At 31.8% G+C, this 25235-nt stretch overlaps 1 protein-coding gene across 2 annotated transcripts; it reads left to right on the forward strand.

Moving 5' to 3' along the window:
* Nucleotides 1-528: 528 nt before the first annotated feature.
* Nucleotides 529-25235, forward strand: Ada (adenosine deaminase-like protein). 2 transcript variants are annotated; one of them, XM_072540189.1, is made up of 5 exons: nucleotides 529-728; nucleotides 1734-2187; nucleotides 8527-8763; nucleotides 24031-24131; nucleotides 24850-25235. In XM_072540189.1, exons 1-5 carry the CDS (start codon nucleotides 669-671, stop codon nucleotides 25132-25134), a joined length of 1137 nt encoding a protein of 378 aa, XP_072396290.1. In that variant the 5' UTR covers nucleotides 529-668; the 3' UTR covers nucleotides 25135-25235. The 2 variants fall into 2 exon arrangements, with proteins under 2 accessions (XP_072396290.1, XP_072396291.1); XM_072540190.1 differs by lacking the exon at nucleotides 529-728 and adding an exon at nucleotides 1284-1411.

Genomic DNA, 25235 nt, shown 5'->3' on the forward strand with positions numbered 1-25235 from the left:
TAAATATGTTGGTGTTACCCGTATTATTACCGAAAATTATATGATTTTATCATGCGGAATAGGCACCGTGCGTTCGTAATCACAAAAAATATATTTGTCTGAGAAATAATTACCATGCGTGTATCATGCAAAGGACATCATGATGTTTTGGTACATTTATAATAATCACAGAACTTAAATCATTTTGAAGAAAATTTTTATAATACTCTCTTCTTCTTTGGGCAAGTGGTTTGGTGAAAAAATGATTTATCAGTTCGTTTTTGTGATCAGTGGTACGATTTATATATTTTATTGAATTATTCTTTATGCCCTTGATTAGTGAAATTAATATTAATTAATCAATGCAACATCAAAGTTCAAGCTAAGCAAGACGAGCATAACCTTACATTTACTGGGTAAATGATTATACAATCGAAACTCAAAAAAACGTAGAAGAAGAAGAAAAAGAAGTTGTATATTCTTTGTTATGTCTATGATTATATTGCTGTTTTGTGATTTAGTACATAACCATAACATAATGTTTTAAATTTGAATATTTACGGTTGGGTTTATTGTAAAAAGTCCTCTCATGTGATTATTTATCTCTGGTTATCAAGGAGTATATTAATACGCAATAAATTCTTTAGAAAAAAGAAAAAGCATCAATCTACTTTTATAAATATCTAAAAATGGAGCAAACTAAGAAAAAATATAGTATAAGTAGTTTCTGTAAGATTTTGCCTAAAATTGTAAGTATTTTTGATAAGATGTATATTGAAAAATATAGTAATTTAAATTCACTTTATTTGACTTCAATTTGTACTTGTTTTGCCAAATACAGCATTATCAAGAACTTTTGAATGTATTATCAAAGAATATAGAGGCATATGTCTCTATATTCTCTGGTGTTATTATGGCACATAAAAGAAATTTGAATACCTATGCTGTAATGTAACCTTACAACATATTGAGGTAATGGGATAAAAATGTAAATATTGAGGTAAAACAAATTGATAGAGGCAACAAAAGTTGAATTAAGAAATAATAATGCCTATACATTTTCAGATCATCTAAAAATAATAAAATCAATAAATCTCTAGGACAAAAAAATGGGAATCACCACCATATTTATTTCAAGGGTTTTCTTGATGCAAATCATAAATAAAATTAGGCTCAAAAATATGAATTTCAAGTTAAGGAATAAGGGTAGGAACAAAATACACTTTGAATAAAGCTGTTTAGGATCTGCATAATCCTGATGTTGAAATTTGTGGATTTATCTTTAAGGAAAAGGCATATAGTCAATGACCAATTGTCAGTAGCCAATTTTCCTTTCTTATTTTCACTATGCCAAAGAGAATTAGTGCTGTTTTAAAATGTAGGGGTTACTCTGCACAGTGGTACTGCTGACTAAATATTTGGTTCAATTTGTGTGAGGCATTACTTTTTCTTTTTGTTTATGTTATAATTATTGTAGTTGATAAAAGTATTAGATAGTGTTGATTAATTGGCAAAACCACATGGTATAAAATAGGCTTTAATCATATCTGTTTAATTTTTAATAATCAAATAAATTCAGAAAAATAAAATCGTGTTGTATATTGGCTTTAGTCCCATTCATATGCGTCTGGGCTTATAGGTATGATAGATAAACAAGATAATATTTTTAAATTCCTTTTGATATTAATTTTATTATCATTTTCAGTTGAGTTTTTGTATTATTAGTCATACAATTTCATATTTTATTATTTTAGGAACTACATGCTCATCTCAATGGCTCCTTAAATACAGATATATTGAAAAAGTTAGGATGCAATAATGATGCTATAGCAGAATATCAACTTACAGACATTATGAGTAAATCTAGTCGTACTTTGGAAGAAGTGTTTCAACTCTTTAATGTTGCCCATAATGCTACAAAAACCAAAGAAAATGTATATCTGGCTGCTAAAAGCGTTATCGAAGACTTTGATAAAGAAAATACTGTATATTTAGAACTTAGAACAACTCCTAGAAGTGAGGAAGAAATGAGTGAAGAAGAATATGTTGAAACAGTTATTAAAGCAATTACAGATTGTAAAGAGACTTGTAAAAAAGTATTAGTGAAACTACTTTTGTCTATTAATAGACGAGCCAATAAAGAGTCTTCTATGAAAACGTTAGATGTAATTATTAAAATGAAGGACAAATATCCAGATATTATCAAAGGTAAGTTGTTAGAAGACAGGTTTATGATTTTTGTATATAGTTAAAATAAGAATTATTAATAAAAATACTTAAAAGGAAATTTAGAGAGAGAAAGAATATGAAGTATGTTTAAAAACAAATCCCAACAGAAATAGAGTACAGTTTGGTGTGTGATAAAGGTCAACTTAGAGATTCTGGCTTTTGCACTGCAAAACTGTAAACAGTATTTTATACAAAGCACTAGTGGTTAGCTGGACTTACTTCAGACTATGGCTGCAACCAAAAATGATCTATTGGCCTCTGTAATATGATTGTAGTAAAACTTTTTGATTGAACACTTTATTCTTTTTTAAAACTATTTACATTATTGGACTGTATTAGACTAACCTACTGCAACATTGAAAAATGTGCACAATAATATATACAAATATTGACAATAATAAGGTAATCCATCGTGTTTTTGCTGGCCCTATATGTATATTAAGTTAAGTTTATTATTTAGGTCACAAAAATTTAACCTCAACTGATTTAAGTATTATTAAACATATTTTTCTTATTGACTACCCTATACCACATGCGAAGTATGTGGCGAAGTATTAAATTTCATGAACCTGACTCATGCATTTGGTGACATCAATCTCAGAACAAAACGATGAAATCTGACATTACTGAAAACATTTAATTGTTTGCAGTGCATTCATTCTCACAGCGAGACAGAGTTAAACTAGTTTTTGCAATAGTTGGAGTTAAATTATGTTAAAAACATGACATAATCAATATTTTACTATTGTATGTAAAATCAACTGATTTTACAAGGAAATTATCAATAAAAAGGTGGTACATACCCAAGGTAGGCAAAATATCCTTACTTAAAAACTTATTTATTTGTTTATCAAATGTGAAAAAGATTTGAGATATTCCACAACTCCTTTATCTCTAGTAGAGCTAGTAGCTCGAGCAACCAGTGTATCAGAAAGTACAGTATAGACGGTAATTAAGTTTCAAAATTTGGTTTACCCAGAAGAAGCAGCTCCAAGTCACCAAGTCCATTTGAGGAACGCTTAATAAAAATAGAATTCATACATTTGCTTCTTTTTCCTTTTAAAATACTGTATACTCAATGGAAGAGATGTCTACTACTATTGCAAACTCTTGTCTGTCTTCAGCTGTTCAAAATTTAGCCTTAGGAATATACCACTTTAATGAAAGCAAACATAAAGGTTAAATTTTTGGCAAAGGTTGAAAAAGCAATCTGCTTAAATAATTACCAGATATATATGAGTCAAGCCACTAAATATGTGGGTAAAAGCCCTTAGTTACAAAAAGTTACAAAATTTGTTTTGTGTTACATTATTGTTAACATAAGAAATAAATTCACATCGCATAGCTTTACTCCCCTCTTAATTTTAACAACATAACATCATACTAAAACCCTCATCATATTCAGTTTTATATCTCTAGTTTATTATATAAATCGTTTAGGGTTCAAAAACACACAAAGACAGCCTTTTTTCATTTTGAATAATAGTATAGTAACACCCTTTTCATACACACAACCAATAAAAATATTTTTCCAGGTACCAAATGTTGTCTTTTAACATAAAGGACTTTATTATTAACCAATAATTATACTATCAATAAATTCTTACAACTGTAACCTACCACATAGTGGTATACATTTATAAACATACTCTGACTTTTCAACAGTTTTAATCATAACTTGTCAAACTTAGTTTTCTTCTTTTCAGTTTTTTAATTATTTCTTCACTTACTTTACTAGTATTTATTAAAGTGTTCTTTAGCTTCATTATGTTCTCTTTCAGACATCAATTTTGTTGGTTTTCTCATAATGCAATTAGCCTTACATAATTCAGTTAACAATTACTTCCATAACATTCAACTACCAAACAACTGTACACCCATCAACACAAAAATTCTTTTCAGGTACCACATGTTATCTTTCAACATAAAGGGACTTATTACCACCTACATTTACAATTAATCAACTTTCATAACCACAACTGACTATAATAGTGTTACACACATACTTTCATACCCTGAACCTTTGTTTCCAATATAACTAATTTTTCAAAATCCAATAAACATTTAATATCACAATTTATTTTCTATTCAAATCAAATACTCGCAACAACATCTCACCCTCCCATATATTGAATTATAATTCACAAGGAAACTAAACTCCTGTAGTTGGCTGTATACCATGTATCACAAAAAATTTTATTTAAAAAATTGCCTTTATAAAAGGTATATTAATATAAAACCCTATCGGGCTACATCACAGAACGTTTTCGGAATAACTATTCCATCATCAGTGCTATCTGGATGTATATGTGTGAAGCCTCTTAATGTGTGGGTAAAAACCCTTTAAATGTAGTTTGATTAACTTTGAATTACACCTTTGATATTTAAAAACTATGTTTAAGTTATGAAAGGAATTGATCACATGGCAATGTAGGACTTCACTGTGGTTGCTAGTCCTTAGACGAAGTGTCTGTGAGGACTTGTTGATAGCAACTCTACTAATTTTCTATAAACAAAGATATAGGGCCTTATTCCCTATTAATCTTTATTTATCCCCAAGTACATCAGGTACTTGTATTGATGGTTGCCTAGTTACAACTCAAATATTTTCTTTGTCATTCCATCTCAATAATTATTATACAATTTTCAAACACAATAATTTAAGATGAATTATAAATTACAATATAACTCTTTTTTTTTTTAATTAATGGCTTTGGATAACTTGATCCATTCAGCCACGATAATGTATTTGACTACTTGAATTTGTTAATGATGTATTGACCTATTGCATTTGTTAACAAAATAGTACTTCGCATAGGGGTAGATTAAAAATATAATGTAAACGTCAGTATCACAAGAATCAGTAGATTGATAAAAAACCATACATTCATTCGTTTCATTCAATGCCCTAACCAACTTAAAGTGAATATTTAGAACCAACAAGGGATTACATAATGTAGGGATACTTTTCACGCTAAGGTGCCTTTCATAGCGACTTTATTACAACACAAGACAGGCAACGGCTAGGAGGTAACTATATAACATAAGGATAGACAGAGGGAACAAAGCTAGATTTATACATTCACATTACACATTCCATCCTAAATTTTTCTTTTATTCCTTTTTAAATATTCCCAAAAAATTTGGTTAAACCTAATATTATGACGAGAGATATATAAAATGGAAGATTGACACTGAGGAAGAGGTATTTGTTCTTTTATCAGATTTTCCAATAGATACTTAATAGCAGCATCATTATATATGCACCCGAACATCCAATGATTGATATCGTCAGTGTTACCATTACAATCACAAAGTTCAGTTTCACTTAAATTAAATCTATGAAGATAGGCTTTCACAGTAGCATGATTAACAAGGCATCTAACAAACATTGAATATACTCTTCTACTGGGATGACTTCTTGCAGCAAAAGGCACAGTAGGTAAAACAGGGTGAATTTTTGTATAAAGGTTGTTACTTCTGTTACAAAAAGCATTCCATTCAATTTCCCAGTTTTCTTTTAATTCTTGTTTACGCAGCGAGACTAAATCACTTCTATTGAGCCAGCTAATTTCTAATCCCTTTGATATAACTCTTTTATACTTTTATTTCGTAGATTTTTGCATCAAACTTTATATATATATATATATATATATATATATATATATATATATATATATATATATATATATATATATATATATATATATATGTATATATATATATATATATATATGTATATATATATATATATATATATATATATATACATATATATATATATATATATATATATATATATATATATATATATATATATATAAAGTTTCCAATATGAGTTTATTTATGTGTGCAGGATAGGACTCGGAGTTGTGTTTGTAATTAATTTCTGGGGTGGACGTCCAAGCAGCTTGCTGAATAACTGTAGTTAAGTGAGCAACTGCATTTTCTATGTCGCTATCACTTTTAAGAGGCAAGTTTAGATTAATGGATGTTTTTATTTCTTCTCTATATCTGTTCCAGTTTGTTCTTTTATTAGAGAGTGTTAAATGTTTAGGACAGTTATGAATTTGGCTTTGTAGATCTATGAAGAAATGAGAATGATCTGATGAGGAGAATGAAGGAGAAATTTGGAGGTAGGTATGTGATATTCCTTTTACTATAGCGCAATCAATAAGATCAGGAATTTTTTGTCTATCAGTAGGCCAATACATAGGTTCTCCAATAGAGAAAGGAATTAAATGATTCTCGTTAATACTTTTTAATAATTCTCATCCACGTGAGGTTACGATTCTGGAACTCCATTTATGATGTTTGGCATTATAATCTCCAGCAGTAATGAAACGGTGTCCTAGCATCTTAAAGTATTCAGTAAAATGATCAGCTTTAATTATTTTATTCGGTGGACAGTAAACAGCAGATAGAATAATCTGGTCTTGTGAAAACTTTACTAATTTTATTTGTTTCATGATGCTTAATTTTATTTCTTATAATAATTGCCGTACCTCCGTGGGCTTTACCTAATGGATGTTGAGTTACATAGGTTGAATATTTGGGAATATAGAAATGGCTCTTATTAGTCATGTGTTCTTCGGAAATAAACATAACTTCTAGATTATGAGAGTAAATAAATGCTTTAACTTCGTGGAAATGGGTGGTTAAGCTATTGGCATTAAAACAGCACATCTTTAGTTTAGTGTTGAAGGTTGAGACATCAGAGACATTATGAGATCAAACATCTTATCCATTCTTTCCATTAACTTATGTACTAGTTGTTCTAGATTATTTTGTATATGTTGGGGAGTTGTTGTTTCTATTACATGAGAAGTCTGATCTATGGTAGATGTATTTCTATTATCTCTTCCTGCAACAATTTTCGCATAGCTGATAGTTGGTTGAGTGATTGAAGGATGTACTGCACGAGGTGGTTGACTTGCGTTTTTATCTCTAAGCGTTGGAAATTTTTTTTCTGTAGCTCTTTGTATACTGAGCATCCCTTATAGCTGGCAGGATGATTTTCTAGACAATTTACACATTGAACATCTTTTATATTTTTTGGTTTTGGTCATTGAGATGATAGGTGATCGCCCACGCATTTTACACAACGCGGACTCCTGTGGCAATAATTGTGAGTGTGGCCAAAATTTTGACATCTTTGGCATTGGGGTAGTTCCCTTTTCAGATGCGGTGGCTCAACTGTGACAATAGAGTTTAGTAATTTTGTAATATTATATATATATATATATATATATATATATATATATATATATATATATATATATATATATATATATATATATATATATATATATATATATATATCTTTATTGTTACTTTGGATAGCCAGTTCTATATTAAATAGTGGCAGATCTTTCTTTGTGCCTCTTTGCTTAATGTTGGAGATGTTCAGTGCTGTATGTCTGTGCACTAGCAACGCTTTTTTAATGTCATCTGGATCTGTTGAAGGATGTAAATTACGTATAACAACTCGGAATCCACGGTTTTGTTTTAGTTGGTATGTATGGTACTGAGTATTTTTTTTCTGCTAAAGATTTTACAATTAATGAATAGTTTTTGGATGAGTCAGCTTGAACTTTAATTTGGTTGTTAGCAAGACATTTTAAAATATATTTACCTAGAGTTATCTGCTGTAGTAATTCCTGTAATGGTTTGATACACTCGGCATTTTGGATAAATATAGGTGGTGGCTGTTCATCTCTTTTTTCTTCTAGCATTTCATCTTCTTCACTAAGTTTATCTTTTTCAAGTGCCTCGTATCTGTTAGATGTAAGAACAGTTTTACTTAGCCAATAATCTTTGAGTGTAGCTTGTTTGGTGTTTTTAAATTCAGGACTATCATCGTTGCGTTGACGTTTCTTGTGGTCGACTGATACCAATTCACTATCGCTCTTTACCTCATATGCTTCTGTGAAATTCTTTTGTGGTTTCTCTATTTGAAAGTTTTTTAAATTTGTTTGTAGATCGTTGTTGCGTATTTTAAATTTTTTCTGCTGTTCATCTAGAGAGTTGTAACTGTCTAAAAAGCTGTTGCTAAAAGCCGAAGATAAAGATGTATTTTCAATAGTAATCTTCATTAGTGGAGTCGGAACTAGAAGAAAAGAAGATACCTATCCTATATATCCATAGCACGTTCCTGGTGAGTCATGTCTTATCGGGTATACGAACTTTCCCACCCAGTCTCACCAGTATGGATTCGAATTAGTTAGTTAGGTTGTCTTTTACTTACTTCTTTTATTTCCCAATGTTATTATTTACATTTTATATAATATGTCTTAATAAATTTAGGTTTAATTGTAGGTATAGATTTGAGTGGGAATCCCATGGTCGGTACTTTCGATGAAGATTTGTTTGAAAAGGCTAGACAAGCCGGTCTTAAGACTGCCATACATTGTGCTGAAGTTAAAAATGACGAAGAAGTTTCCAAAATATTAAAATTTGGACCCGATCGAATAGGACACGGTATATTCTTGCATCCACACCATGGTGGATCACAGGAAAACTGGGACCTTTATTGCGAGAAAAAAATTCCTTTAGGTGAGTTTTATCCCGATTTGGAACATTTACTTGGTTTTTGTGTTTATTATAATGAACTTGTTTTTTTGCAGTAGTTTTATAAAATAATTAAAATTATTAAGTTCTTAAAGTATCACTGTTTTGATAGATGACATGATCACACCATAATCAGGTCTTAATGTATACTGGAGGTTTTAATATTAACATTTTATGATTATATGTAATGTAGGTCAGCGGTTTCAACCTGTGGTACATGTATCACTGGTGGTACATATCGTTATTTGCGGTGGTATGCAAAAACACAAAAACATAGCCAAAATAAAACTAAAATACGAGAGCATTATAGAAATGCCAGTCACGCTGGTAACACTGATTGTGAAATCGCGGAGTAGTCGCCAATCGCATTTATGAAGTAAGCTTAGTAGGTATTTGACTTAAGAAGTAAATAGTAGTACACACAAGTAAGTTTACGTTGGCCACGTACCTTGTTATTTTAATTATAAAGTAATAGATAAATGGTTAAAGAGACTCGTAGAAGCTGTAAAAGAATGTTCAATAAACAAGTAATTTACCATGTACTTCAAACAAGGTAACAAACGTTGATTTAAATTTAAATCGTAAAAAACAAAGAAGAGTTACCAGACGAGATGATTCAAATTATTTAAAAATGGGGTACTAGTGTAATAAGCAGGAACGATGTCTACGGAGATGAAATTTATATCAATGAATTCTGCTTCACTTACTAATGGTTGTGCAATGATTTTTATTCGGTGCAAAACGTTCTTTTTTATGTAATTTCCATTTAAAATATGCCCGATTTTTAAAAGCCACCGCCATTATTCGCCATTATTTACCATGAAACAACAAGAAATGACAGGAATGACAACTGTTTCTTATGGTCAAGAAGGGGAATTTTAACCAGTGTTGCCATAGTTATTCAAAATTATGTTTTCTAATGAAAAATAAAAATTTAGCTAAAACATAAAGTTTATAAATTATTACCTACTTTTAACTGAAAATTATAGCTTTTTTACAAGGGTCAGGTTAGATTTGGTTACGTTACTTTACGTTTATTATCACGTTTTCTTATGAAAAATAAAAATTTTGATTTTTAATTATACAAAATTTTATTCTTATTACTGCTTTTTTAGCAGCGTTAGGTTAGATTTGGTTATGTTTTACGTGTTTTCTTATGAAATATAAAAATTTTGATTTTTAATTATATTATAACATTTTATTCTTATTACTGCTTTTTTTTACCAGTGTTAGGTTAGATTTGGTTTATTGGTTTACATTTTTAATAATAAAATAAGACGATGGTTAACGGGTACTCGTTTTGCACGTGGTTATTAAGATTGCATCCACCTGTTTTAATTAAGGTACTTTTCATGAAATTTTTAGATCTTTTAAAGGTTAAAACTGGCAACAATGTCAAAAGTACATAAAATTTAACTTCTTGCAAGTAGATAACTAAAGCCGGTTTCAGGACGGAAGTGGTCAAGGTCACACGCTGAGTGCTGCGGGCTGGTTATCTTTGCTACTTCGGTTCTGACCGGAAGTGATAAGATAAGACCTAATTAGTGTTAATCAACTACAGAATGTAAGGAGGTGATAAGGGGGACGGTTGGAGTTTGCAGTAAACAGGAAGAATGCATTAATATTGTAAACAAAGGATGTGATAAAACTGAATGTGCGGAAGTGATAAGGAGGTAATTGGGGACATAATTATTGAGTTTGCAGGTTGTGTCCGTTGGTTATCTTGGATCTAATTAGTGCACTTTTCGATGCAAATTGTGCAGGGAGATAAGAAAAAATTGGTTTTTGTTTGTATCGCGCGTTTGTTGTTATTACGCCGATGGTGATAAACACACCCACTTTTCATGGCAATAAAAGAGCGTGAAACGCTATGCGGAGATTATTATTCTAGTAACCAGCAGACGTAACGTATACCAGTCGGTAGTTGAAATTTAGTGCGCTTGTGACACTGTGTGTTTTTGTGACAACAATGTAAGTATTTTTTTTTATTGCTTTTACAATAAGACATGTTGACTATATTCAAATAATAAATATTTCTAATTATATTCTGTAATTTTACCATTTTACCTATTTTTAATTCTGCTATCTGTAATTTTGCCTGTTTTAATTCTGCTAATTTGATAGTGATTCTTTGAGTTTTTGTTTCTGTTTTTACTTTTTGTTTTTGTTTTTACTACTAATGTTTCTAATTATTGTCTGTAATTTTACCTATTTTTAATTCTGCTATCTGTAAGTTTACGTTTTAATTCTGCTATTTCTTTAGTTCAATTTCTTTAGTTCAATAAATGTTGCATTTAATTTATCAGTTCTGTTTTACTACACTGTTTAGCACGTTTTATTGATAGTGATTCTATAGTGTTCTTGTTTCTATATGTTTGTGTTGTTGGTGAATATAGATGTAATAAATTTTGCTAATTATTGTCTGTAAATCTACATGTTTTTAATTATCCTGCTAATTATTATCCATTAATTGCAGAATGGATCTTTCAGCTATAAACGCAACCGCAAGTGTGTCAAACAAAATTACCAAGCGGCTGATTGACTTGCCTGTTGGTGCAAGCTACTTGGTCCAAAAACTAAAAGTAGTAAAAACCAGATATGGCTATAGAATAGTGGCCGAAACACCGGATTTTAACATTTTCTTACCTCAAAGATGTACGGAGGTCATTCAGTCAAATTTAGAAAATTTTGAACCAGAGAAGAATCAAATAACACTGCTGGGAGTGCAATCTTTTGGAAGCCAGGCAACACCCAATTTTACGATTAGTAAAATATAAGAAGCACCTAGGTGAGTTTTTCATTTATCGTTACCATTATTACTATTTTATCGTTAAAAAAATCATGAGTGACATTGGCGACCTCAGTAGTGACATTGTAGAGCAATTAGTTAAAGCCCGAAACATTTTATTTAAAAACTTTACACCTCGAGAAGCCGATATTTGGTTAAAACATATTCGAGGACATGTAACACTATTTAATAAAGCTATTCGGTATGGGGACTTAAATGTAGCTTAAAAAAGACAATTGCAGACAAACGTGGGACATTTGAAAACAATCAAATTAGATATTCAAAATTTTTCTCATCTTGGTGGTGGACACGTGGTGGGTACTGCTATAAAGAAACGTAGTAGTAAAGTTAAATGGGAAGATGTAATTTCATCGTTTGCAAGTCGAGTTAGAACAGGAATAATTATTAATTTAGCTCATAAGGACGTAATGCAATTTTTAGGTGATTGTTTTAAGCGTTTCAAAATTAGAATTATTCAGCGTTTCTGCGTTCAACTGCAGTGATATTGTGGAGTTTACAATCAATCAAGTGGATTCCTTTTTTTGCTATGAATGCTTCTCTACTAACTATTAAAGGAAAATTGGAGATAACTGGCGGAGGTACTGAGTCACTTGCTCCTAACTTTGGTGCCTTTCTATTCGATTCCTGTACATACAGTCAAAGTGGTAAGGAAATAGAAACCGTTCGAGACCCTGGTATAGTGAGTACAGTCAGAGGATATACTTGTTATTCCCCTCATGATTCTAAACATTTGGCAATAGCAGGCTGGAATTATCTTAGTGCACCTCATCTAAATGCCATTGATAAGTCGTTTACTTTACGAATGCCGCTAAAGCATATCTTTAACGTTTTCAATGATTACGCAATGATTTCGACAGGGCGGCAAACTATTCGACTAGTGCGTGCACACAACGATAACGATTGTACTATCATTAAGGAAAACCCCGGGGAAAAAGCCGGATCAACAACTGTAAAGGTTCAAATTGAGAGTATTGAATTGAAAATCAAACATATTTATCCTAGTGATGAGATGAAAGAACAATTACTGAAGGCTATACAAATCGATAAGCCCATATTGATATCTTTTAGAAAATGGGACTTGAGTGAATTGCCTGCACTTACTTCTGGTACCCGTAGAGAAATTTGGTCTGTAAAGACAAGTACGGCAGTAGAACGGCCTCGTTATGTCATCGTATTCTTTCAAACAAATAAACGTGGTCTACAAACAGAGGACCCTACAACCTTCAATCATATAAATATTGAAACTATTCGATTATCTCTTAATGGTGACTATTGGCCGAATGAACGAATGCAGTTAGACTTTACACACGACCACTTTGATGAGGCCCATTTTAACTATACAGCTTAACTATAACGCTTATTGATTATGTTGCATTCAAAACACATGCTATGTTCATTATAAATTGCAGTAAATGTGATGAGTCGATGAAATCCTCTACAGTCGATGTAAGATTAGACATTGAAGCCTCTACGGGATTTCCCGAAAACACCCGAGCTTATTGCATCATTATTCACGATTGTCTAATGGAGTACTCCCCTCTCACCGAAATAATAAAAACTATATCCTCTTAAGTCATTTATGCTCAAGAATCAGTAGTAACCAGTCAGTTAGTCAGTTAATCATCATGAGAATCGCACTACTAGACATTCAGGGATTTACAATTGATGGCTTGTTCCATCCCAAAGAGATAACAATTTGCATTGGATACCAGAAAACAACATTTTTGTTTAAACCTCCAGTGCCATATGAACAGTTAAACGAAAAAGATAAAAGAACGGTCTACTACTTGGAAAAATGTATTCATGGTATACCGTACAATGATGGTGATGTCGAATACAGTGCGATTAATGGCATTTTAGAAAAAATATCTTTTACATTCCGCCGACTACATTTATGTTAAAGGAAACCAGAAAATGGAATACTTGGAGGCCAAATGTGAAGAACTCGTAATATTTCCACTTCTTTTCGATGTAGTCAAGCTCGAGGGAACAAGCTGCAGCAGTGAAAATTTCCAACCAGAGATATCACGTTGTCAAAATCATGCGCATGGCAAGTATATGTGTTCACAGAACAATGTAGATGTGCTTCAACAATGGCTTTTTAATCTTTTACCTAGAAATCCTATATTATTATTATTGTTTTTCTATTTATTAATAAATATTTTACCAAGATTTTTCGAGTTTTATTTTAAGACAGGTTAATAACAAATATACAACTTTTCAATCATTATTTATTAAAAAATATAATTTATTTACATTTTTCACCACATATTTAACCATAAATATACATTGAGATGACAAAATTATATATATCATTATACAAATATAATATATTTTATCTTTCAAATAATCACTAATGTTGTCTTGATTCTGCTGTTGTATTATTCCACCATCCACATCATCAATGATTTTGTCTTGATTCTGCTGTCGTATTGTCTCCCACTTATCTACATCTCCTTCAGAATTGTCCAGAAAACTTAGTTTTATTTTATAATTGTGTGCTTCCGTTGGTATAGATAGTGCAAATACTTCTAATTTACCATCATTTATTTTGGTCTGCAACATCATCCTCCATTCTGTTCTATTACATTCGTGTTGTGTATTATTCATATAATAGCAAACAAGCAAATGAGTTACTCCTTCTGGCTTATTTACGTACAACATACTGTTGAGTATGGTTGTTAATAGGATATACGGTACACTTCGAACAACCATAACTAATAGATTGAATTCTTGTTGAGGGTGGTACACCTGCTGGTATCTTTCTATTTTTAATAATATCTTCCCACAAACTCAACTTTTCAAATGACGTAACTAACTGTTCTATTTGATTACTACCACGTCTGCACTCTTCAGCGAACATTGTACTACTACAGTTCATCCCAAACCCTTCTTTCAGTGCGTCATAGTTGATCGAATTCTCTCTAACGCATTAAGCTAGAAGTGACAGAAAAAAACGTAAGTCTGTGATTATTATACATAGAACTTAGAAAATTATGTATCGTTCACGGGTATTTGCATATTAAAGCGAATTCTATTTACGGATATATAATTGGTTGGAGTTTAGAATGCGCTAAATAGATATCCAATCAATGATGCGCATAAATATAATTTGACGCAGATGGTCTCAATAGTGACAGTACTATGACAATGTCAATTGATAAAATGATAATTGTCATTCCAGGTTAGTATTTTCAGACATTTTACAGTGAAAATTTAATTTTGTATTTATTGTCATAAAAATATTTTAAATATGCCGAGATATACCGAGAAAGAACAAAGCCTAATATTAAAATTATTAAATTATTTTCAATTAGAAGATATTCATATGTATTAAAACGGTTCTTTTTAGAACCACATTTTATTAAAATATAAGATATAAACTTACATTCGGTATCTTGTTTTTTAACTAAACTCCATTAACACTATTTCATTTGCATACCGAAACTGGTAGATTAACTCAAAAATCAACTGCTTTACTATTTAAACTGTCCATTGTTTTTTTAACTAAACTTCATAACACTCTTTCATTTGCACACCCAATCTAGTAGAATAACTCACTATTTAAACTATTTTCACGATTTTATGATAAATCTTCACAAAATTAAACTAATGGCTGCCACAGAAACTTTCCGAAAATTACTTATCCGAATATGACTGATTTCAATCGATGCTATTTTATCACAGGAATGTTTGCTTTGATGCCTTGCAATTGCCAGTAAATTTTTTTATCTCGCAGTCAACTCTTAAAAGATTCTATAGGAGGAAGCGTTATTTTAAATAAACAAACATTCCAATTCCATAGTGTTTGTAATAAATAATAATAAATCCATAAATAAATCTTAGCTAATTAAGCATTTTTTTGGAATGTATTGGAATGTAGAATAGCAATTATGACAAAATGCCGTTCCAATATAATGCGCAATAAAATTTTTTATACAGGACGGGACCTCTAATATGTAAAGTAAAAAAAAATTTGAATTCTTAAAGTTTTTACTTCACATTTTAAAAAAATAATCTTTTCACATTTAGCCGATTACAATCCTGCAACTGTCAGATTTAACTAAAATGTCATGCAATAATTCTCGACATTCTTAAAATCCTATATGACGTCAAAATTAGTGACGCACTGAAAGAAGGGTTTGGGACAGACTGTAACTACCTGAATTTATAACTACCTCTTCATTCTTATTAAATTTTCAAATATTCCTAAAATTTTTCTAGAACGCCACTGTTTTCTAGATCCAAGATAACCAACGGACACAACCTGCAAACTCAATAATTATGTCCCCAATTACCTCCTTATCACTTCCGCACATTCAGTTTTATCACATCCTTTGTTTACAATATTAATGCATTCTTCCTGTTTACTGCAAACTCCAACCGTCCCCCTTATCACCTCCTTACATCCGGTAGTTGATTAACACTAATTAGGTCTTATCTTATCACTTCCGGTCAGAACCGAAGTAGCAAAGATAACCAGCCCGCAGCACTCAGCGTGTGACCTTCACCACTTCCGTCCTGAAACCGGCTTTAGTTATCTACTCTTGCGCATGGCGGCCATATTGTTGTGAAATATTAAAAATCTTGATTATTTTAAACAATTTTACTCATTTTTTCATAATTTAACAGTAAAAAACAGTGATATTTAATATATTTTATTTACGTTTTTTTTTTATTAAGACTTATATATACTTTTCTTTGCTTTCTATGTAATTTTTTTTATTCATAGTACTTTTTTTGTTATTTTTTCTGTATTTTTGATTATTTGGGCACTTTTACTAGTTTAAAGCAAAGAAAACATTAAAATTTGAGGGTTTTTTCGCTTTTTCGGCTAAGTCTACAAAAAATTTGGCATTTTTGAGGCGTTCCGGCTTACTAAATAATTACCAAAAATGGAATTTTCTTTTGTCGAAGATTTAACCCATTAAAAACTAAGACATTTTTTTGAAAAAAATTAATTAGTTCTAACTGAATCTTATTAGGGGTGATATTATAAGCAAAATTAAATGTAATTCATACTTATTGACTTAAGGTATACAGCATATGTACATATATGTCCCCAAATGGGATAAAGTTAAAAAAAAATTAAAGTTTTACATTACATGTTATTTATTATTTTTAAGTACAAAGTGAAATAGAATAATGGTTAAAACTAAACAAAAATCAATCAGTTCCTAGAGTCCTGTTCAATGCAAAGGGGGGCTGTGCATTTTGATCAACTCCACCTAGCTTTTTTGTGACACTGGGTACACCGTCGCTGTTGACCTAATTTTTGGATGGGAAATGACCATCCTGATGACGTTGAACAGTTGTTGGTAATTGCACAGCAGGTCGGTTTTGTCGATTTTTCATTGCAAGCTAAATAAAAGCGCACTATAATTCGTTTAAACTCTAACAATGAGATTGGAATATCATTTGATAATTGAAACAGCCTCCAGGCAATAACAACAAGCATGTTGATCATGCTTGTAAACAGCATCCATCACCATTTTTTACCTCTAACAGAAATCCTGTAGTTGCTTACTGCCTGGTCGTGTAAATCAACTCCACCCATGCATTTATTATACATACTGAAAATGTGTGACTGCTGGACATGGACTTTTGCTTTGACTACTTATGACCAGCGCTTGACCGTACTAATAGGTTGCAGTTTATCATAGTTGGTAACAATTGAGACAGTGTTATTGTCTTGCCACCTAATAAAAAGAAGCACTGAATCGCTATCATAAAAGTGATCAAACCTCTCTCTTTCTTTTTGAATATTTGTTCGTTTGCCATCAGACATTTTTGAGTTCGGTTTTCTCTTATCGTACCATCGGCACGATAACCTTGATGTCTCAACATTTTTAGCTATAGCTACTAACCATAGCTACTAAAATAATTATCGAAAAAAAATTCACTGCAGTTTAATGATCAGGGGACACTGCAATAATTTTGAAATTTTGAGAAAATCAAGAACTACCCGAGATCCTACTGGTAAATCGTAAATTTGAGGATTTCCTTTAGCACCACAATAAGTGTCAAAGGCATAACAATATCCTGTGGAACTGCACAGCATCCAGTTCTTATAACCAAAGCGTACTTGTTTTCCCTTTATAATATATTGTTTACTGTAATTCCGACCATAAAACTTTACCATGGCTTCGTCGATTGACAGGTTGTTATGTAAAACGCCCCACTATTGAAATCTTTGATTCATAAGTGACATTAGTGACCGCAATTTAGTCATTTTGTTGTGGGTATCCAGATTATCGTTATCTACTAAGTAAATATACCTGTATCGAAAGGTATGTCTTCATCAAGACTCCAATAATTACGTTCGCTTGGTAGTTTATGGTAGCCTGTTAGGAGTAAACTTGTCACAATAGGTTTGAGATCAGCTTTTGGAACAAAGAAGTCATGTCTATTTTTTTAATGAATACAGATTTGTTTGTTGCTTCAAATAGTAAAAAAAATTGTCATCGAACAACTTTTCAAATACTTTAACTGGATTACAGTTTTCCAGTTCATTTTTTAAAATTTCCCAACGGTGAGCCCAACCGCAAGTTGCTGGCATACTAGTGTCAACAAAATTTTTAGTCGATTTTTGAATTATCTTTATTTTTTTGGTCCGTTTTGATTTCAAGTTGTTTAAGCTTTCAGACAGTGGCAAGCTGTATTCATCCTCACTTTCTTCTTCGTCACTGCTGTTTATATGTTGCAACTCGATTTCACCGACTACATCTGTAGGAAATTTATTTTCGACATCTTCTAAATAATTTTCGTTCAAGTCCTCTTCATTGGTCTGTGGGTCAGCATCAGGTAGTATAATAGCAATGTCTACTTCATGTTCAATAGTTGCTGTAGCAACATCTTGTAAAACAGCATCTAAATGACGATACTTCCTTCCATAAAAGGCAGCCGTTTCACTTGGTGAAAGTTGAAAGTGGTACAGTTAGCCGTAGAATACTTTAAATGACCAATAATGTAAAGGAAACCGTCATAGAACAAATAAAGTCTAGTATTTTTTTCGTTGCAAATGGACGAAAGTACCGATGTAACAAATTTTGCTCAGTTAATGGTCTATTCCTGCTTGTTGCACGGAAATGAAATACAAGAAGAATTCTTATTTTGCGAGTCTCTTCCTTGTATGGCAACATGACTCGAAATATTTAATAAAGTGAATGATTTTATTACAAAACATGGTTTGGATTAGCTGTGCGTGGGGGTATGTTCAGATGGTGTACGTGCAATGACAAGAAAACATGGAGGCGTTGCAATAAGAATTAAAGCAGACGCACCGGAATGTGTCTTTCATCATACACAGACAAGAAATACCAGATGAATTAAAGCATGTGCTGAACGACGGTTTTAAAGCAGTATATTATATTAAGTCAAGAGCTTTGAATTCAAGACTAATTCGGCTTTTGTGTTCCGAAATGGGAAGTATTGATGACACAGTATACAGAGTTTAGGTGGCTTTTAAAAGGAAAAGTGCTATCTCGATTATTTCAAATCAATCAAATATTACTAGATAAATAAAATTCCAACAAAGATGTTCAGTGGACGTCTTTGCTGAACATCTTACAAACGTATTTCAAACAGAGCCAACAGACCCTGATGAAGAAGTTGAAGAACTAATTAGCGCAGCATGTCAAATGTCTCTCCCAATTAAAAGTTTTACTCCTATAGAAGTCAAAAAAGAAATAAACTCACGAAAGGCCCCAGGTTATGATTTAATCTTGGCACAACTACTAAAACAACTTCCTCGCAAGACCATTACTTTGCTAACAGTTATATTTAACCGCATGCTAAGCTTATCATACTTTCCAAAAATTTTGGAAATTTGCTGAAGTCATTATGATCCTCAAGCCAGGAAAAGAGTCCAATGGAGTAACATCTTATCGACCCATCAGCGTACTCCCAACCGTAAACAAAGTTTTTGAAAGATTGCTGCTACAAAGGATAATAGGCAGATCATGAATTCCTAACATTACTTCCAAAACATCAGTTTGGTTTTCGGGAAAATCACTCCACTACCCAACAAGTCCATCGAATGATAAATGAAATATCAAAAAGTCTTGAAGAATAGAAATACTGCAACGCTGTATTTCTAGACATCTTACAAGCGTTCGACAAAGTTTGGCACATAGGTCTGCTTTACAAAGTAAAAATAGCACTATCCAGTAACTATTTCCTCCTACTTAAATCCTAGATATCAAATAGATATTTCTCTGTAAAATTCAAAGACCAACAATCCAACCTATGTCCTATCAACTCCGGAGTCCCGCAGGGTAGTGGTCTAGGGCCGCTGCTTTTCTCACTCTACCTAGTCGATGTACCAGAGACTAATAATACTACAATCGTTTCCTTTGCTGACGACGTAGCAATACTAGCTGTAAATGAAGATCCCATACAAGCCTCTCAAAACCTGCAACATCATCTGAACATACTCAGTGATTGGTATACGAAATGGAGAACAAAAGTAAATAAAACAAAATCAACTCAAATAACATTTACCAACCGTTACAACATATGCCCACCTGTAAGAATGAAAAATGTAAGAATACCAACAGTAGCAGATGATAGATACCTTGGCCTTCATCTTGACGAACGTCTCACTTGGTAGAAACATATCCAGACAAAAGGAGGCAGCTCGACTTAAAATTCCTGCAAATGTATTGGCTCCTTGGACGTAAATCAAAACTTAACATCCAAAACAAAATTCTTCTATACAAAGCCATACTCAAACCTATCTGGTTCTACGGACTACACCTATCTTCTTCTTCTTCATGTGCCATCTCCTCTAAGAAGGTTGGCAACCATCATGGCAATTCGCACTTTCGATACCGCTGCTCTAAAGAGGTCAGCAGAAGTGCAGTTAAACTACACCTATGGGGCTGTGCAAAGCCAACGTCGCTGAATATTATCCAAAGATTCCAGTCTAAAGTGCTAAGATCGATAGTGGATGCATCATGGTACGTAAGTAATCAAACACTTCCTTTCATCAGAGAAGAAATCCATCGAGCCACGGAGTCACAAAATGAACGTACCATTCACCATAAAAATGAGCTAGTAAGGGAATTATTCAACAACGGTCCAGCCACAAGAAGACTAGATAGAACCTGTCCCCAAGACCTGCTTCAAAACTAAACCAAAATAGAATAAGGTGAGACATTATTGGATGTCTCTCCTTCACGCCCAAAACCTGTAACACATTTACTTAATACTCTGTAATGATGTAGATTGTAAATAAACATATTTATAAAAAAAAAGATAAATAAAATCATGGACTGAAAGATAAGTTTACTAACGAAATTTGGTTGTACCAATTAGCATTTATCTATCAGTGATATATTTACCAGACTAAACGATTTGAATTTGGGTTTACAAGGCAAACGTACAACCCGCTTTGTTATTATTTATAAAGTTAAGTCGTTTATAAAGAAGCTTCACCTTGTAAAAACAAGTCTTGAAAATAACTTACTTTGCCGTTTTCCAACACTTGAAAGCATCGTCACATATAATGAAATTAATTTTAATTTTAAGGTATTGTTATGTTCTAAGATTCACTGTGTTAAATTAATCAAGCAATTTAATGAGTACTTCACAGACAATTATTCTGAATTTAAATGGATACGCAATCTCTTTCGTTGAATCGTCGACCCAGGAAGTGCAACTAAACAAGAAAAACTGATTGATTTGTGGTGTGATGGTGAACTAAAATTAGACTTTAAGCAATGCAACCTTGATCAATTTTGGGCAAGAAGGAATTTTGATTTCCCTTCTCTTATAAACTTAATGAAGAACCTGATCTTCGACTATATCTGAGTAACACCAGAAATTAATAAGTTATGTGGAAATACTCAAGCACAACCTTCTCACTAATTAGTTTTGTTATTCTAACTGCCTAAATATAAAATCTAAAAATATAACCTAAAAAAAATGTTACTTTTGTTGAATTTTATTTTTCCATTCCTTAAAATTCGATAATATAAGTTAATTAGATTACCTAGGTAGATAGGTATTTTAGTTAGGTGGTATCAAAAATAATAAAAAGAATTTTGTTGTTCATGACTTAAAAAGGCTGAGAACCACTGATGTAGATCATGTAAAAGACAAACTTTCAATAACGTTATAACAGGTGAACTCTTTGGGCATCATTACATACAGTTTGCGATCAGTTATCACGTGATGCTGATAACTGAGTAATGTATACCATGTAGTCACGTTATTTTTTTGAAACAGTCAAAGCCTACCTCTAGTTTTTTTTTAATTGCCGTATTGCCAGATTTAAGAAAGAGACTAAAAAGGTATGCATTGAATTCTTGCAGGCAACGGTGGGGGAAGTCTTTTTTAGACATCTAACGTCACGGAGCAAGACACCCTGGCATATTTCGGCCAAGTAGGATACTAGACCAGAAGACCCCATGGTAGTGCCGGATTAACCGCGTTCCGGCTAAAACATTAACCACGGTTTCAGAGTAGTGGTCTTGCCACTCAATAAACAACTGAAATCCATATATTAGCCGTCACTTTAGAAAAAGAATAACTTTATTATATTAAGGAAAAACTTACAAATAACCTATCACCATAAATCAGAAATTTTTTTTTCAGAATTGCCTATTGCCAAAATAAATCAAAAGAACGAAAATATTTCTGTGAGGCCATAAACTAATAATTTTGGTACTTACCGGTTCTTGGCTCTCGAGAAAAAAGAAAAAAGATTTCCGATCCCTGGTTCAGTTCCCTCCTCTGTCCTCCTGCTCCTTCTTCTTCATCATCCCAGAGGTCAGGCAGTGTACTTCTCTCCATTTGCCGAAGTCAACTTTAGAGCAATTATGCATCTCCTAAGATGTTAGCGGTTGAGTTTACCGAAAGTACAAGCTCAATATAGCCGCAAATGTCAAAAATATTTCGGTTTGGCAGTCTTGGCATGTTTTTATAATGCATATGTTGTATGCTTCAAATATAAAGAGATAAAGCTTTTAAAAAGTACATTTTGATTATACTATTTTACGAATTCTGTAATTTTTAATTTATATGAAGTAACAACGAGTAAATATTTGTCTCTTTCGAGATTAATTGCAAACATCTGTTGTAATCTGGCAACTGCTGATTTGACGATTGCCAAATCTATCCCCTAATCTATCAAAGGGTAAATCAAAAATTGCAGAATTCATAAGATAATATAAACAAAATGTAAATGTACTTTTCTAAAGCTTTATCTTTTTATATTTGAAGCATACAGCATCTACATTATAAAAACATGCCAACACTGCTATACCGAAATTTTTTGTTCCATGTTTGACATTTGCGGCTATAATCAGCTTGTACTCTCGGTAAACTCAACCGATGTTAGCCTAATAAAATAAGGCAATTTTAGAGAGAAAAATAAAATGACTAACTGAAAATAATTAAGAAATTAGGTAATTTCAAGTTATGAGCATTTTAGAGACAAAAATAAAATGACTAACTGAAAATAATTAAGAAATTAGGTAATTTCAAGTTATGAGCATTTCCAATAAGGAACAATTTCATTACTAAGATATTCGATAAATATATTGCAATTCTAACATAGAGAAATATAAGAAGATTTAAATATTTGATGAGTATGTTATATCTCGAAAACTAGAGCTGATACAAAGGAAAGTTTAGTATTTTTGGAACTAGCAGAGTTAAATTATTCAAATCAGTTGCTTTTTGAAGTTATACTTCTATACGCGCGTTCGACGTTGGAAATTTGTACGGGAATGAATCGGCAAAATCATTACATATGTAAGATATAGGTAAGAGAGAGACAGAAGATATATTTTCTCCCTCTTATTATTATTATTTTTCCATTCTGTTCAGATTTGTCTTGAGCCTCGTTAGGCATGTTAAATTATAAATTAAAACGTAACTATCTCAAGAAAGTTCAAATGTGTACTTATATACACAACAAACAACAATTAAATTTTGTATCTGTCAATCTCACACAAATTGACAGTTGTATCACGAAACAATATTTTTATTTTATTAATATTATTATCATGGTAAATTAAACATATGCGTAAGTAAGTTATGTATGTATGTAACAAAATAAACAATGAATTTTACTGCAAAGTATGTGTAAATTTTTTTTGCATTCAACTCCTTTCAAACATATATGAAAATATACATTTTTATCAAAATATTGATTTAATCCTTCATTTACTATACTCCTATTACAGGTCAAATGTTGTTTATATACAGCAAATGATGCACCATATACCTATATACCTAATTCTGTTTCTCTTTCTGCTCTCTTTTACCTATAGCATTACACATGTAATGATTGTGCAGATTGATTTTCAAATTAAATTTGTAACGGCAAACGCGTGTATAGAAGTATAACTTCTACCGGCAGTCCCACTGGACTTCCACACCCGTTTTTTCGCTTTATTTTAGTAATGTTTGACAATTATTTTGCTTTTTTTTAGAATGCTGTTTGACTTCAAATGTTTTAAGTGAAAGTGTGGAGCATTATGGAGAACATCACATACAGAAATGGATTGATTTACGTCTACCATTCTCTATTAATGTAAGTAAAATTGTGACGAAAATCGGTTTATTAATCAAACAAGCGACCACATTGACCCATCTTATTCTATTCACACACATTCTATTCTATTCACACCTTGCTCCAACTGATTATGCAGGGAAAGATCCAAGGAAAGAGAAGCATCACGTGTCAATAGCAAAATCATAATTTTATATTTTATTCACTATCATTTCATATTTTTTCATTATCATTATCTTGTATTTATGTTTAATTGCTTTATTTTAATTATCATTATATTCTAAAGAATTATATGTATAATGAGCAGAGTAATAAGTATGTATGTATATTACTGTATACCCAAGGTTGCTGCAAGCGTTCCGGTCACGCATGAGATTATTTCGGGCCCATGCAAAAACACACAGGCATACCGAACGACAAGAAGTATTCACTTAAAAAACCAAAAATTTCAATCGCACTCGCCATTCCCGTGCAAAGTAAAAAATTAAATCGACGTAAAGATAGCCACGGCTTTGGTGAGTTTAACTCAAAGGGTATATTGTAACTGTTTGTATGAGAAAATAAAATTGTTGCTTCCACTATTTCCTTATAACTCCTATCAAAACTCCTCATCCCAAATTTTCAGATATTATTTATGGCCTCTAAAACTACTAATTGGAACTTCCAAAGAATCACCCTGTATATATACCTACTAATTACATTATATATTCTAGTCTGCTATAATTTTTCTTTATTTTAGACTGACGATAAAGGGGTATTTGCAACCACTTTGTCCAAGGAATATGAGCATGTTCTAAGACACTTCAAGTTAACTCCACAAGAACTATGGAATATTTCTTACGAATCAATGCATCATTCCTTTGCCTCAGAAGAAGAGAAGAAAGATCTTCAGCAGAAGTTGGCTAAATGGTATTTCCGCGTTCAGGATACCCTTATTTCAAAAATTAACTTGATTAATGTTAACGACGATAATGTAGATCATAAACTGTATGATGAGATCGATATTTTTAACCGTAGTAGTTGAAAAATTTTTTAATTATACAATTTATTTGTATTTCATCCACATGTATAAAGTTTCCAATGAAGTAAATTATTTACTTGTAGAATAAATTTTTATACTTTTTA

Source organism: Diabrotica undecimpunctata, chromosome 8 (genome assembly GCF_040954645.1).
Source record: "Diabrotica undecimpunctata isolate CICGRU chromosome 8, icDiaUnde3, whole genome shotgun sequence".
NCBI lineage: Eukaryota > Metazoa > Arthropoda > Insecta > Coleoptera > Chrysomelidae > Diabrotica > Diabrotica undecimpunctata.

Bases quoted from the DNA above. Each gene is read 5' to 3' on its own strand.
- Ada (XM_072540189.1), top strand. From the start codon at position 669: ATGGAGCAAACTAAGAAAAAATATAGTATAAGTAGTTTCTGTAAGATT. The intron at 2,188-8,526 runs GTAAGTTGTTAG...GTTTAATTGTAG, and splicing joins ATATCCAGATATTATCAAAG to GTATAGATTTGAGTGGGAAT. The intron at 8,764-24,030 runs GTGAGTTTTATC...GCTTTTTTTTAG, and splicing joins CGAGAAAAAAATTCCTTTAG to AATGCTGTTTGACTTCAAAT.